The sequence below is a fragment of the Ascaphus truei genome, chromosome 5, assembly GCF_040206685.1.
Source record: "Ascaphus truei isolate aAscTru1 chromosome 5, aAscTru1.hap1, whole genome shotgun sequence".
Lineage (NCBI taxonomy): Eukaryota > Metazoa > Chordata > Amphibia > Anura > Ascaphidae > Ascaphus > Ascaphus truei.
The window spans coordinates 214,594,374-214,609,110 of NC_134487.1; the positions used below are offsets into that span (position 1 = coordinate 214,594,374).

At 40.8% G+C, this 14,737-nt stretch overlaps 1 protein-coding gene across 1 annotated transcript in view; it reads right to left on the minus strand.

Annotated features, from left to right (window-relative positions):
- RANBP17 (RAN binding protein 17) overlaps window positions 1-14,737 on the minus strand; it is a 646,782-nt gene that overhangs the window by 124,142 nt on the left and 507,903 nt on the right. The window contains exons 23-24 of the mRNA XM_075601659.1: window positions 12,849-13,063; window positions 9,734-9,872 (exon numbers count right to left, since the gene is read on the minus strand). Coding sequence (XP_075457774.1) covers window positions 9,734-9,872; window positions 12,849-13,063 — 354 coding nt within the window. The remainder of the gene's footprint in view (window positions 1-9,733; window positions 9,873-12,848; window positions 13,064-14,737) is intronic.

Below are 14,737 nucleotides of genomic sequence, written 5' to 3' on the forward strand. Positions count from 1 at the left end.
AAATATTACTGGATGTTCATTTGCATGTCTTAGACAGGTCTGCAACCCTGTCTTTCCCCATTATCGCCCAGCATACAGCACTTCCACTGCAGCAAGGCAACTGCTTGTGTAATACGAGCTTGAGACAAAAGGTGGCACTGAGTGCTCATTTGCATGTCATTTCCCAGAATCCCTTGCTGCAGTGGAAGTGCTGTATGCTGGGATATATATATATATATATATATATATATATATATACCCGGGATAATCTGTAATAGGTAGTATTATTTATAAATAGGGGAACAGGTTGACTATTTGGTGGAAAGGCATGGGGGGGGAGGGCGGGCGAAAGGCGCATGTCGAGGGAGGGGAGTGGAGGGAGGGGGAGAGGAGGGAGGGGAAGTGGAGGGAGGGGGAAGTGGAGGGAGGGGGGAGTGGAGGGAGGGGGAGTGGAGGGAGGGCATGGGGGGAGAGGGGCGGTGGGGGGAGGGGGATGTAAATCTGTAATAGATAGTATTATTTATAAATAGGGGAACAGGTTGACTATTTGGTGGAAAGGCATGGGGGGAGGGCAGCGAAAGGCGTGGGTGGAGGGAGGGGGAGGGTGGAGTGGAGGGTGGAGTGGAGGGGGAGTGGAGGGAGGGGGAGTGGGAAGAGGGGCGGTGGGGGGCGGTGGGGGGAGGGGGGCGGTGGGGGGAGGGGGGCGGTGGTGGACTGATTGACTGGGTGGGTGACTGACTGACTGACTGGGTGACGGACTGGGTGACTGGGGTTCCGCCCCCCACCCCTGATTGGTCTCCCATACCTTATCAGGCATCCCTGAGCCCTCACTCATCGCTCGACATACTTCCTGCATGGAGCTAATGTGCTATTCTCTCAATGATTCCACAGATTCTGACACGGCTCGTACGACTACCCCCTTTGGCTCTCGACCTCGGCTCTCCTCGGACTTCCTATTCTCTGGCACCCCTCGATCCCGGCTTGGACCCCGACGCTTCTCCTCTCTCTGCTCCTTGACCTCGGCAAGGCTTCCACGATTCTACTCCAATACCCGGTACCGGCAAGTATTGTCTACGTTACCTATCTCAGGCCTGGCAACGCTTTACTCCACACTCCGGACGCGCTCCCTTTGCTGCGGGTGCGTGTATCCTTACTAACCCCTTCAGCACAGGGGACGGGTCTGGTCTGCGAGCAGCACCGGCGTAACACCAAGAGGTTGAAGGGAAAAGACCAATGATATCGGACTCCCTGTTCCTTAAGGATTTTTGTGACCGGTTGAAGGTTTCTTCTCCTTAGCAATGTCGAAGGGGAAAGGTCCTGGAAAATTTGCATTTTTATTCCTTCAAAAGGTGCAGAAAGGGGTGCTCCTGGTGATTTGGCTCTCAGCTTCCTTGGTTTCGTAATAGTGGAACCTTAAGATGATGTCTCTTGGGGGGTTCCCAGCTAGTGGCCTGGCTCGAAGCGCTCTATGGCATCTGTCCATCTGGAGCTCTGCCTCACTTTTCCCAGGGAGAATGGAAGTCAGCCATTTTGAAATGTGTTCATCAATGTCTGTAATCTCTGGTATTCCCCTTATCCTTAAGTTGTTCATCCGGTCTCTATTTTCAGTGTCTTCTTGCTTCTCTGCAAGGTCTTCAACTCTTGCTTTCAGGTAAGCCGTTGTTTTTTCGTTTTTCTTCAGAGCTTTTACTGCAGTGTCCAGGTTCCTTTCCAGAGCATCCGTCCGGTCTCCGATACCGTTAATATCTCTCCTTAGCTCCTTCATTTCATTTTGGAGCAAAGGTTTTAAGTCATTAAACAGTTTGGTAATATCACTTTTTATTACCAGTTGGCTCTCAGAGCTTGCACTCCATGCCCGCTCTATCTCCCGCTCTGCATCCGCACCATTATTTGATGCCGCCTCTGTCACGGATTCCCTCTCACTGCACGCCATTACTGTGCCTCTGAAATACTCTTTGATGTTCAATTAGTTTTTCTTAGATTGGGAGCGCGTTGACATCCTGTGTGTCTCCCGTTACCGTGGCAATATTGCAATCACATTTGTGTGGTTCCTGCACTGCTTTATATCATTTATGTGCCGGTTGTCAGTGGAGCTCCACACTTACACCGCCATACCGCAGACAGCTGCGCATGCGTCTCTCATGTAATCTAGGTTTTAATGTAATATTGGTAGAAAAATCTCAAAGTATATACAGTACATGGTGACAAGTTGAGTCTTATCAGCACTTAAGTCTGTCCTGATCAATGGGCAAGTGATGAAATCCAGCCAAGGTATTAATGGTATTTATAATCCAAGATAACAAAGATGTTGAAGTTAAAACAGTTATTGTGTAATGGTAAAATATGCTCATATCCCACTGTTAAGCTGCTAGGGTAGTGTAATAGTATTCCAAGTAGTAACTAGTAATACACCGTATGCAATGAACTAGAACCCAAAGGCCAAGGAAAAGAGAGCACAAATATACCAAGTCATACACAGAGACAAAGAATGCATGTGTTAAATCTGTAGTAACAGAGATGATGTGTAGGGTAACCATCTAATAGAAGATACAGCAAGCAGTCTTCTTTCTAAGGCTGCGTCAATAGGACTGCAGCCGTGCGGAGGCGTGCGGAGGCTGAGGGAAAGCGGGTGCTTTCCCTGGCCTTAGACCGCGCGCCGTCCGGGGGCGTGTCAGGGGGGGTGGGGGGCCTGTGACATCACGGAGCTGGTTCGCCCTCATTGGGCAAACCGCTCACGTGACCGGCCCTGCGCTCCCATGAGCGCGAAAATCTAAAATTTGTCTAAGACCTACACTTCCGCACGCTTGCGGAAGCGTGCGCGAGCCCCTGCTAAAGCCGCTCTCATTGCGGCTGCAGGGGCTCACTGAGAAGCGTCAGTGCGCCTCAGCACGGGTCAGCGCCTAAGCGCTGACCCTGGACGCAGCCTTAGAAGCATGACAGTTCTAGACACGTGTTCGAACTTTTAGGGGACACAGTGTTCAGTAGATGAATCCAGAAACATTTGTGTTGTAAAAGGAGTTCAATTGTAAAATGTTCCTGATTGCCTGCCCCCCCCACCCCCCATCCTGGATCGATTTTGTAACTTGGTCAAAGGGTATACACCGCAAGGATGCCAGCTGGTGACCATGTCAAAAAGTGTTTGCCCACCAATTGGTCAGACTTACCTGTCAGAATGGCGGCCCAGATACTGGATCTGGACCTGGATATGGACAGCCATATACGTTCCTCTGTCTTTGAGTTTTTCCAATGTAATAGAGTCCACAGGGGCAATTGATTAAGTAAACCCCATAAGTAGATGAACATGTAATACTACTTTGAATCTTGTAATGTTTGTCAGCATGAGGGTGTGTGAATGTTGCTCCTGGAGTCATACTGCTGCATGTGGTGCAGCCAAGACACTTAAAGCAGCCAGGTTTGCCCAGACGGTCAGTGTATTTGGTGGTTGGGTTGGTGGTCACAATGAAATCCTTAAGATTCTTTCCCTGCAGTGTCCAAAGGGGGGTTGTAGCTTAAAGGAAGGGTCAAGCATCTCATCACTGGATAAAATATGCCAGTTATGCCGTATGCAGCTACAGAAGCCTAAGATGGGGCTGAATTTGTTTACGATCACATTACGTTTAACAGTAAAGCTCGTATCACAGTTAAGACCTTTAAATAGAGTCTCAGTCATATTATAGGGCCAATACAACCTGGTTGCTATAACCTCACTGAATGAACTTGGTACCCATATCTCTTAATTGTTCGAAGCGTTCAGTGGGGTTGCTGAAAATCCTAACCACCCAGACCATTTGTGAGAAAGGTAAACCCTATTTCAGAAATAGGGGATGGAAGCTGCTGGCATGTAGCAGAGTATTACAGTCAGTGGGTTTAGTGAATATAGTGGTGGATAATTGTACTTTGCTGATTGAGAGTTTAACATCGAGGTAGTATACCTCAGTAACGTGACATGTCATGGCCAGTCTAATAGGCGTAGGTAGTGCATTGAGAGTGCCAAAGAAGGAAGATAGTAGGTCATATGTACCAGTCTAGATGAAGAAAAGGTTGTCTACAGTATGTATCTGCAGTATCCCAATATCTAGGGGGAATAGAGTTTGTTGTCCAAAATGTATGTTTTCTCATATGTGAACATGTACTGTATGATCAAGCATAGTACGTGCCTTAATCATGATGCAGTACAATCAATGTGGAAACCAGTCAATTTTTCTAGCACGCACATCCTTACCTTTTTATGAAAACCCTCTCATTTTAATGCAGTCAAACTCATACAGATAAGCTTTACATATGTTTTCACACTTATGAATAATAAGTATCTAAAAGAGGAAATTTTTAATAAGGGATATTGGTGTCTTGAGTGGACCAATTTTGTATATCTAATACACATGATCCCAATACACATAATAAACATAAAAATGCAATTTCATCAAGAGAGAGCACAATACTCATTTATATTAAGTGCCAAAGTGCATGATCAATTAAATGTGAGAAAAAATAAATGAATATAAATGCGAAAATAGATACTAATAATGTGAACAAAGTGCTTGTATAAACAAAAAGTGGCTAATAATGCCACTTAACCTATGAAAAATCACAAACCAGCATCCAAACAAACGAAGCCATGAATACTAACAAATGTGAAATGTGTTAATTAACACATTTCACATGTATTACTATTCATGGTTTCATCTGTTAGTGGCTATTTTGTATAGGTTTGTCTTGTTTTTTTTTCTGTTTGAAATCCGAGAGGATCTCCTTGTGGGTGAATGGTACGCCCCCCCAGACACCTGCTACAAGGAGGATTGTTTCCATATAGATGTCCCAACTTTATTTCTTAGGACACATTTCTGTGTGTATATATATATATATATATATGTACCATTCACACATCTATATATAAAACTCAAAAGATGGCTCTCATTGGCTCTCGCGGTCTCTGAGTGCAAGGCAGGGTGACGTCATGATACACACACAGAGAGAGGGGAGATACATATATTATACACACACACACACACCGAGGGGATATATATTATATAGCTGTGGAAACCTAGCAACACTCCAGCAAGTCTTGAAGGAGGAGAGTACCTGCCTGCTGCTGCTCCGTTGTTTCCGACTACAAGATAAGTGCAGCAGCCCCCCTCCTCCCCCCCCCCAGCAGGCAGGAAAAAAAACTTAACTTTCAGAACTACCAATTGCACTGCAAGCACTTTTGGACATTTTACTACACTGGGACTGGGTCCCCCTGGTCTCTCTGCCCCCCTTGGTTGCTCTTCCCCCCCCCTTGGTTGCTCTCTTCCCCCCCCCCCCCGGTCTCTCCCTGCCCTCCCTGGTCGCTTTCTGCCACCCTTGGTCGCTTTCTGCCCCCCCCCATGGTCTCTCTCTGCCCCCCCTGGTCTCTCTCTGCCCCCCCTGGTCTATCTCTGCCCCCCCCATATTTAACTTTGTCCCTTCCTGGTCTTTCTGTCCCCCCCCCATGTCTCTCTCTCTGTCCCCCCGTAGTCTCTCTCTGCCCTGGACAAAATAAATAGTATAAGAAGCCATATGGAAATATTTTAAGAAAGGCAAATAAATAATTAATTACAATCAAATATTGTTGGTTTTTATTTTGCACTATAAAAGGCCAGTACGGTCTCTCATTCCCCCGTCTCTCTTCTACCCCCCGTCTTTCTCCCCTCCCCCTCCCGAGAGAGAACCTGGTGCTAAAAAATTTGAATCCCACCACTGCTCCCTCCCCGTGAGCCGCCGCCAGCAAGCTCTTTAATCACAACCCTCCCAGCGCCCCCCCCCCCCCCAGTGAGCCACCGCTGCCGAGCTCTAAGTGGGGGGGAATCACAACCCCAGAGAGAGCCACCGCCTGCGAGCTCTGAAGGGGGGGGGGAATTGGAGATGAGAAGGGGGGGGGGGTGACCGGGAAATCGGAGCTGTGAACTGGGGGGGGGGGGGGGGGGAATAGGAGGTGTGAATGCGGGGGGGGGGGGAGAGAGGGGAGCGCAGCTGTGAAGGGGGGAGTGGACCTGTGAACGGGGTGGGGGGGGAAGTCACAGATGTGAAGGGGGGTGCCGGAGCTGTGAAGGGGGGGGGGGGCGCATTCATGTGCAGGGGGGGGCAGGATTGCTGTGAACGGGGGAGAAACTGAGAGAGGGGGGAGTGAGGGGAATGGGGAGAGAGAAAGGGTGAAGAGCGGAGAGAGAGGGGGGAGCGGAGAGAGAGAGGGGGAGCAGAGAGAAACCGTATGTTTCAAGTTTCCCATCTCTCTTATAGACCCCAGTGTCCAAAAATGCAATTCTTGTCACGCTGTGCGTAACCGTAAAACGAATAGTAGACGGGATCGAGTTCACATGCTGTGGGACGGGAGACTGAGACGGAGACAGAGATCACAAGAAGTTTTAAAAGTTACATTATTGTACAGCTTGTAACATGGAGTGCTGAGCTGAAGCCGGGAGGTTAGTGCTCGTGGAATCATCTGTATCATCTAAGGGAGTGTGGAGTACGGGTGTAGTTAAAGTATACCGGTGGACTGGGGTTTGGCTGCGTGGTCATTTCCCCCCCTCCACCCACCCTTTCCCCACTCCATAGTGGCAGTACCACTTATAAGCAATCTTCTAGGAATTGTATCCGGGTGGGCATAATTGCGGTCTCCCTGTGGTGAGAGACACAGCTGACGGACATCCTAATATCATCAAGGAAAAAGTGGTTAAGGGTGAGATATACATTGAGCACTGTGCATTGACCCAACTTCACCGGAACTTTAAAATACCAATGTGTATGCTCCTTTGGACTTTACATGCGATCTATTATCATAGTTATCTCCTATCTGTCTTCCCTATACAGAGCTAGTTCCCCAACCATATTGTGTGGTAAACACAAGCAAGAATATCCTCCTTTACCTATCAGCTGTATGTGATGATTTCATTTTCATGTTTGTAAGCATTATTTAGTAATATGTGCTTTATGTTATATGTTTATTCTATGTAGATTATTCTGCTAGGGTTGTCTATTAATTGTTTTAATAAATTGTCACATATTTTATATTAATTTGGACACTCACGCTAATTTTTTGTTTTATATATATATATATATATAAATAAAATAGTATTGTTGATAGTATTGCTACATAAGTTTAACAAGCATATCAAATAAGTGTAGTACTGTATATACGTGTTTTTCAAGTCACGTAAACCAATTATCTAACTTAACATACACAAATGGGCAGTAGAAAACAGATATTGTTATACATTTTTCTCATCAGCAGCAACAGGCTATTAATCATATGAGAGTTAGACAGGTTTTCTATAGACATAAGGGATAAGGTATCATGCAGGCTCCATTATAAGATTCCAGTTCTCTGACTCAGCTGTGAAAAAGCCAGGTAAACACTTTAGACAAGACTGATAGTGTATAAACGCGCAATAATGGCTAACATAAAGGTTTCCGTTAGACATACAGTAATTAACAGGAATTATTTTTTTAAAAAGTAAATGTTATTTCACAGCACTTTATAATATGAAGAATCATATTGGGTTATAGGGTGTATGGTGACAAACCAACCAATACCACCAAGCAAACTCTATATAAAAAATATATGTACAGAGATGATACACAACGAGTATTCATATTTTGGTGTCAATATTTTATTTATTTTTTAAAAGGGTTCAAATCATTCTGATGGAGCTGAACTGTGTTATGTTCAGCTTCAGCTGCTGCGTTAACTTCACCGGTAACTACCTTGGGATCTGTCCAGTCACCTAACGCTTTCTGGTAATATAACCACTGACAATACTGTAGATACAATTAACTGTTTCTTCCATATTTGATTAGGAAAATCTTTGGAATGTGTAATAAAAGGTATTGCATGTCATACAAACAAGTGTCAAATGGTGAACAAAACTCAAAAACCTAACTATGCAGACCTAGTGTTTTTATAAAGACGCCTCCCCCCCACCCCCCTTATTTGAGAAACCTAAGGCACATTAGATACTTGGATTAGCCTGAAATAGGTGCCCCAGCTGCCTGGTGATATTGATTTGTGACAATGTATCTTGGGGATATGATTCATATAATTCAATACTTTGTGTTCATTGGGCTAAAACGCAATATGATTAAATAGATTAATACTAAACCTCATTCAGTTATGCTCTGGCATTACAGATGTTGCGTAAATTAATTCTATTTTTTTTTTTTTTTTAAAGAAAAACTGGTACCAGAGACAAAATTCATGACAAAGGGAAAAAAAAAAAAAAAAAGAATTGTAGACTTTAGCGTAATAGCTATTACATGGGTTGAGTGAATTAGTTTCAAATTACCTCCTAAAATCAAATTATTCAAATGGATTTTTAATTCAAATTTGAAAAATAAATCCGTAATCGACAGTTCTATAATGTACAGTACTATATATACAGGGAAAAAATCTTAAAATTGCACTGTTCATTGGATATCGGAATTATCTGACAAACAGACTGATAATATCATTATAATGTAAACCTAATGTTACAGCATGAAACATAAACCTAATATTATAGCGATTTACTATGGCATTATAGATAGTGTTTCATACATAGTAAGCTATAAGTAGGGCATAGGGAAATCAGTAGGATATAAATATCCGATTAAGAAGCACAAATAGACGGGATAATATATTTAAATAGTTTTTCAAGGAAACCAAAAAATTGTTGAGTAGAAACAGCACATTTACATGTTAATTGATGTATGATAATGCAAGGTTTTAAAACATGGCAGAGACAGTAAACATGTTTTATTTAATGTGGATTACATCTGAATACTTACATTTTGTAGACACTGAAAATAACTCAATTGACTTAAAAATAGTTCATGTATTTGTAAAACTATTTTTCATACACGAGTATTATGAATTGTGTTGTACTCTACATGTCTTTAAAGAAATGTTTCCATCCCTAACTATAACCTCACACGTTTGTACAGAATCTTTATATTGCCTGTGATGTCATAAAGTGATGACATTGGAGTTAGACCAACAGGCATTGTGGATTGATACTCAGAGCGCCCTTAGGCTTGCCATCTTGTGCAGAAACGATATATTCAATAATAAAGGCTGCACCCCAATTAGGAAAAACTGCAATGTGAATGCTTTCATGTAAGGTAATAATAACATTGTGTTTAAAATATATCAGGAAAGGCCTAAATATCAATGAAATACTAAAAGTAAATTATACAAAGTAATGGACTTCATGGTTTTTTCTCAGTACGCTATGATGTTCAGCGTTCTGCATCTCTCTTCTGTCCAACTGGCATATACCGTGATGCCATTTAAAACTCTGCCTGGGCAAGGCACAATATGAAAACAGCAGTAGGGGATATTGCTGTTTCTTTAAAAGTCATGTACAGATGTAACCAGACTTTCTTCGCTGCTAAGGAAAGCGATCGTGGGGATTAATACCGTGGGGGTTATGATTCTGATGAATCGGATAACATTTCCAGAGTTGCGGCACAAAAATCAAAGTCTGGCTAAATCTGAATCACCAATCTTAGAAGTATCTACCCTGCTTGCTAGATAATACTGTTTGTAAATGTTCATAACTTCAATATGCTTTAAAAAAAAGTTAAAAAAAAAAAACAAGGAGTAATTAAAATTGTTGGTGTATTCTGCCTTTTTAACAGACGTTGGCACAGTAATTGTATGTAGTTACTTTAGTTTGTGTGATCACAGCACAAAGAGAATTAATTTATCTTATTCTCTATAAAATTGTTTACCACGCTAAGGAGAACTGTATTAATCACTTACCTAGTGCAGTAAGTCCTTCAGATATTGATGTAATAACATACATTAGCACATGGGGTTCTAAGCTGGTAATAAAACCCATGTGATCTTGTGTTAGACATTCCAGGAGGGGATAATAAGACTGGCTCAATTTTCGGTATTGCTGTAATAGAGAAGCATCAATCGAAACTTAGAATCAGCCTAAGCCAGATGTAAATGGAAAGTCTAAAATATAGTTGAGAGGTCATTTGGGGCCAATTAATAAAACAATATTAAAACGATATGCGATATTGACATACCCATGCAAAAATGTCACTTGTTGCACTGAAACATATTTCTGCAAGTTAATTACATTGTTGCTGCCCTGTCCAAACACCGCAGAAACATTTTTTTAAAATGTGATTTATTTCTGGCTCTTCAATTCTATGTGAATTTTGTATCCAAATGTGGCAAACTTTCAAAGTGAGATATTCTGGGACTATTAATTAAGGTGTACAATTGCATATTATCTGGAAAGTGACAGCCACAATTCTCACCCATCCAAGGTAGGCAAAGTTGAGCTTTTGCTAGCGAAGTGTCCAAATTCCCCTATCATGGGCAGGCAATTTTTCTGGCTTTCACTTTCTGCCGATATTGGCACATATCAGACGAACGAAGCATGCAAATCAGATGTCAAATCGTGTAATTTCACAGAATTGATCATTCTTAATGAATATGGTGTCAAATTGTATTCTGTTTTTGGACGACTTTGCATTGGCAATATCAAGGTTCAATGAATAGGCACCATTAGGTGGTAGTAGACCAACCAGTAATGGCTATTCTCATGTAAAGAATTGTGTGTGCAGTAACAGTTACATAGTAGATGAGGTTGAAAAAAGACGTACAGTACGTCCATCAAGTTCAACCTATGCTAAAATTCAAGCTGTGTAATGAGTACAGTCCATTTCCAAGTCTGATTTTAAAGCTGAACTGTGATACATTAAACATCATAAATATAACACACACAAAAAGTATCCCATGTTATTATTGATCAGTAAGCATTTACATTTTTTTCAGTGCTCAGGTTGCTAAAGTATAAAACAAATGTGTCTTCAGATAATAATGGAGTAAATGATAATTGTTAATCCTTTATATTAAAACAGCAATACTACATTCCCTTCCCCAACCCCCCCTTATTTTTATATGCAAAGCATGTGACAATAATTCTACATTTTTACATCCTAAGAAGGCAATCGTTTGATGCTTCTGTTATAAATCTGTAAAAACACAGATTGTGTGACCAGTTAGTGTAACTCAGCAGCCTCAAATTTTTTTGTATATTACTAAGGTAAAATTATCTATTGTTACAATTTACTTCACAAACTGCTGGGAAATTTGGCATCAAATAATCACAGACAAGAAAGTGTTGCAAATATCATGCACTGCTTGCTGCTTGAGAGGTGGGCTAAAGCCTGTTATATATATATATATATATATATATATATATATATATATATATATATATATATATATATATATATGAGGATGCTGTAAAACTCATAACACTGCCATTATGAGGATGCTGTAAAACTCATAACACTGCCATTAAAAGTTGAATAATAATATATATTTTAAATACAGATAGATAATACTGCATATCTTGAACTTTTCCCCATATTTCATTTAAATTAGAGTATTTATTTTGTGTTCTTTGCTTCTAGCTTTTTTGATAATTCTTCAAAAGCAGTTAAAGAAACAACAAAGGGATAGGGAGTGATCACAGAGCCATACTAATTGAATGAAGTAGTCAAATACATAAATGCGGTAATCAAGTAATGGGTGCAAACTGTGAACTGAAAAGTGAATCAGAAAAGGTGAAGGGAAACACAAAATGGATGTGCCCCCTAAAAGAATTCACTTAAATGCACACCATAACAGTGTAAAAATTAGCTTTTAATAAATTTACTTAAAACATATATTACCAAAGTAATGTGTAATGTGAATTAAAAAATATATTAAATCAACGCTATCAGGCAACCTTGTCGTCAGTTATAAGTTCATACTATCCCAGTTAACCACTTAATAATGGTGGGATATGGAGGACACAGGTTGCTAGGAGTCAGGGTGTTAACCCCTCTGGAGCAACGGTGAGACCCAATAATGGAAGTGTATAGATGTACACAAGTGAGTGGCCAATGGGTTAAATGTCCAGCTACCTTGCTAGATCAGCCAGCACTGCGCACTATAATGGAGACTTTAGTGTGTTAAAATAAGAGTGCTAGAGTGATAAAGCTGGCAAATGCAGTGATAATGGTAGTACATACACTGCAGCATAGACCTGCCAGACACGGCAGTGCTGTGCAAGGAAAGCAGGCACACTCACTATAAAATTAAAGGATTAAATAACTAACTAATGGGATCAACACAGTTAGAGCCAGGAGACTGCTGACACTACATTAAAACAGCTCCAAGTAGGAGACTGACAACATTGCGCGTCCAACGCGCGTTTCCCTCCAGCAAAGGAGCTTCCTCAGGGACAAATTTTACTGGGGCAGTGAGGTCTGAACCTTTTTATACCCTTGCAGTACCCTAATTGCAAAATCAATTGTTCACAGCTGTTGCACATGCGCAGTGTGCTTGCACCTAAACTCACTCCATAAAGTATAGCGTTGATTTAATATATTTTTTAATTCACATTACACATTACTTTGGTAATATATGTTTTAAGTAAATTTATTAAAAGCTAATTTTTACACTGTTATGGTGTGCATTTAAGTGAATTCTTTTAGGGGGCACATCCATTTTGTGTTTCCCTTCACCTTTTCTGATTCTTCAAAAGCAGTCCAGAAAAAAAAATGATAAAAATTTGCAAGTACCACATGCACTGGGCGATCTGATCATAACACATGAAATTGGATTAAGTCATGTCATGTAATGTGCATCACAGATGAAAACAGGCGTAACCTTATAGATAATCTGTGTGTTAAAAATGTAAAGTAACTTAATTTAAACACATCCATGATATTACATATTTCTAGGTACTTGAATTTACTGGATGGGATTAGGTCATTACCAACCTAATTCTGTGGTATTGTTACAAAAGCTGTAACACTGCAATTTCAATTTTCATATAAAATTCCCTAGATAAATGACTTCTTACCAGCAGGTCGCAATGAGATACAGAAAGCAGCATTTTGACAAACGCTTGCAGTACATTGTCAAAGTGGTTGTCTCCGTACAACTTAAAGACACCAAAGCTGACATAGCTTCCACATAAAGCAGATTTGAGTGCAGAATAGCAGATGGAAATGCCCTTGAGTTTCAATGGATAAATCTGATCTTTTGGCAAATTTCCAAGGGAGAGGATCTGATTACCTGTTTGTAAAAAAACAAAAAAAAAAACGTAAATTCACTGAAATATTTGCAATGTAAAGACAGAGTTTTCTTCAATTTTTTGTTAAAGTAAATATGTATATTTCAGGTTAATTTTAATAACCACAAAGTAAAGTACTTTGATGCTTAGAAGATATCACACTGACAAAATGTGACAGAAGCAAACAAAAAGTGTTTACAATGTTTGTGAGTCTAATTAAGTTTCATGAAGAAGAATCACTATGTACATGTTGCATCTGAAACCTTGTTAACAGTGTTCTAGTACAGGGGTGCTCATCTCCAGTCCTCAAGCCCCCCCAACAGGTCAGGTTTTCACGATATCCCTGCTTCAGTACAGGTGGCTCAATCAGAGGCTCAGTCTTTGACTGAGCCACCTGTGCTGAAGCTGGGATATCTTGAAAACCTGACTTGTTTATTTATTTTATCAGGAAGTAATACATTGAGAGTTACCTCTTGTTTTCAAGTATGTCCTGGGCACAGAGTTATGATGACAAATACATGGTTACAAATACAGTTACATTAAGTGAATAGGATTATACATTATATACAAGACATTGCATGCACAGTTAAACATAATATATGTTATAGGCGTACGTAACAGTTACAGACCAGATTAAAATGTGAGACAGCTTTAGTTTTGAAAGAACACACTGGTGGCAGCTTTGAGAGTCTCGGGTAGATTGTTCCAGTTGTTGGAGGGTTGGGGGGGGGGAGGACTGGAGTTGATCACCACTGTTCTAGTATTTAGTTTGAGTAACTAGCAAACACAACTCCACCTTTTAGGTATTATGGTGGAACTCTACAACTGCACAGCTACTAATATTGAGAAGATACATTGTTCTATTTTTTTGTATATACATATTTTTTTTACTTCAAACTGATTTGGGAATTGAACTGCATTAATCCAACATCCAGGGTCTCTGTGGATCCCAATATGTTTTACTTTTTAAATATTCCAGTAGAATGAAAAAAATACAAGATGGCCACCAACAGAAAGTTGCCATATTATCTCCCGATGACATAGCGGCTTTCTATTGTTTTTTCTGGGAGTTTTGTTAGAAGACAAATTTGTCACGGCTACGACTCGGGAAGTGTTGTTGCAAAGATGATTTTATTGACAGCAATAATAGTGAACAGTCTCATGCAGGAGAAAACCCCCACCAGGTAATCAAAATGGCATGTTTATAGGCAAATGTGAAGCGGAGCATGTCAGATGACCAACACATACAATTATCACCATATACGGTCTTTCCTTAACTTGAGCTTCTAGTTCTATTTAATTTATTTCAATCTTTGCAGAGTTGACACATGTTGCACATCACTTTGGTCTTGTGGAGATTCATATGGAGACACACATTCTTACTTGCTTCGTGAGTTCTTCAATTTGTTGCTGGAGGTCTTCTGGACTTACGGAAAAAATTACAATGTCATCTAAAAATCGTAGGTGACGCAAATATTCACGGTTCATTTTAATTTATTTTTCTTCCAAATCTAATGTCTTCAAGGGTTGCTGTGAAAAGCTTTGGTGACATTCTGACTCCCTGCCGCACTCCCTTGCCTATCCTTATCTTGCTTGTATCTTCATGTAATCTAATGCTTGATGTGGCATTCTCGTAAATGTTCTTTATAATTTAAATGTACACTTCTTCAACAATG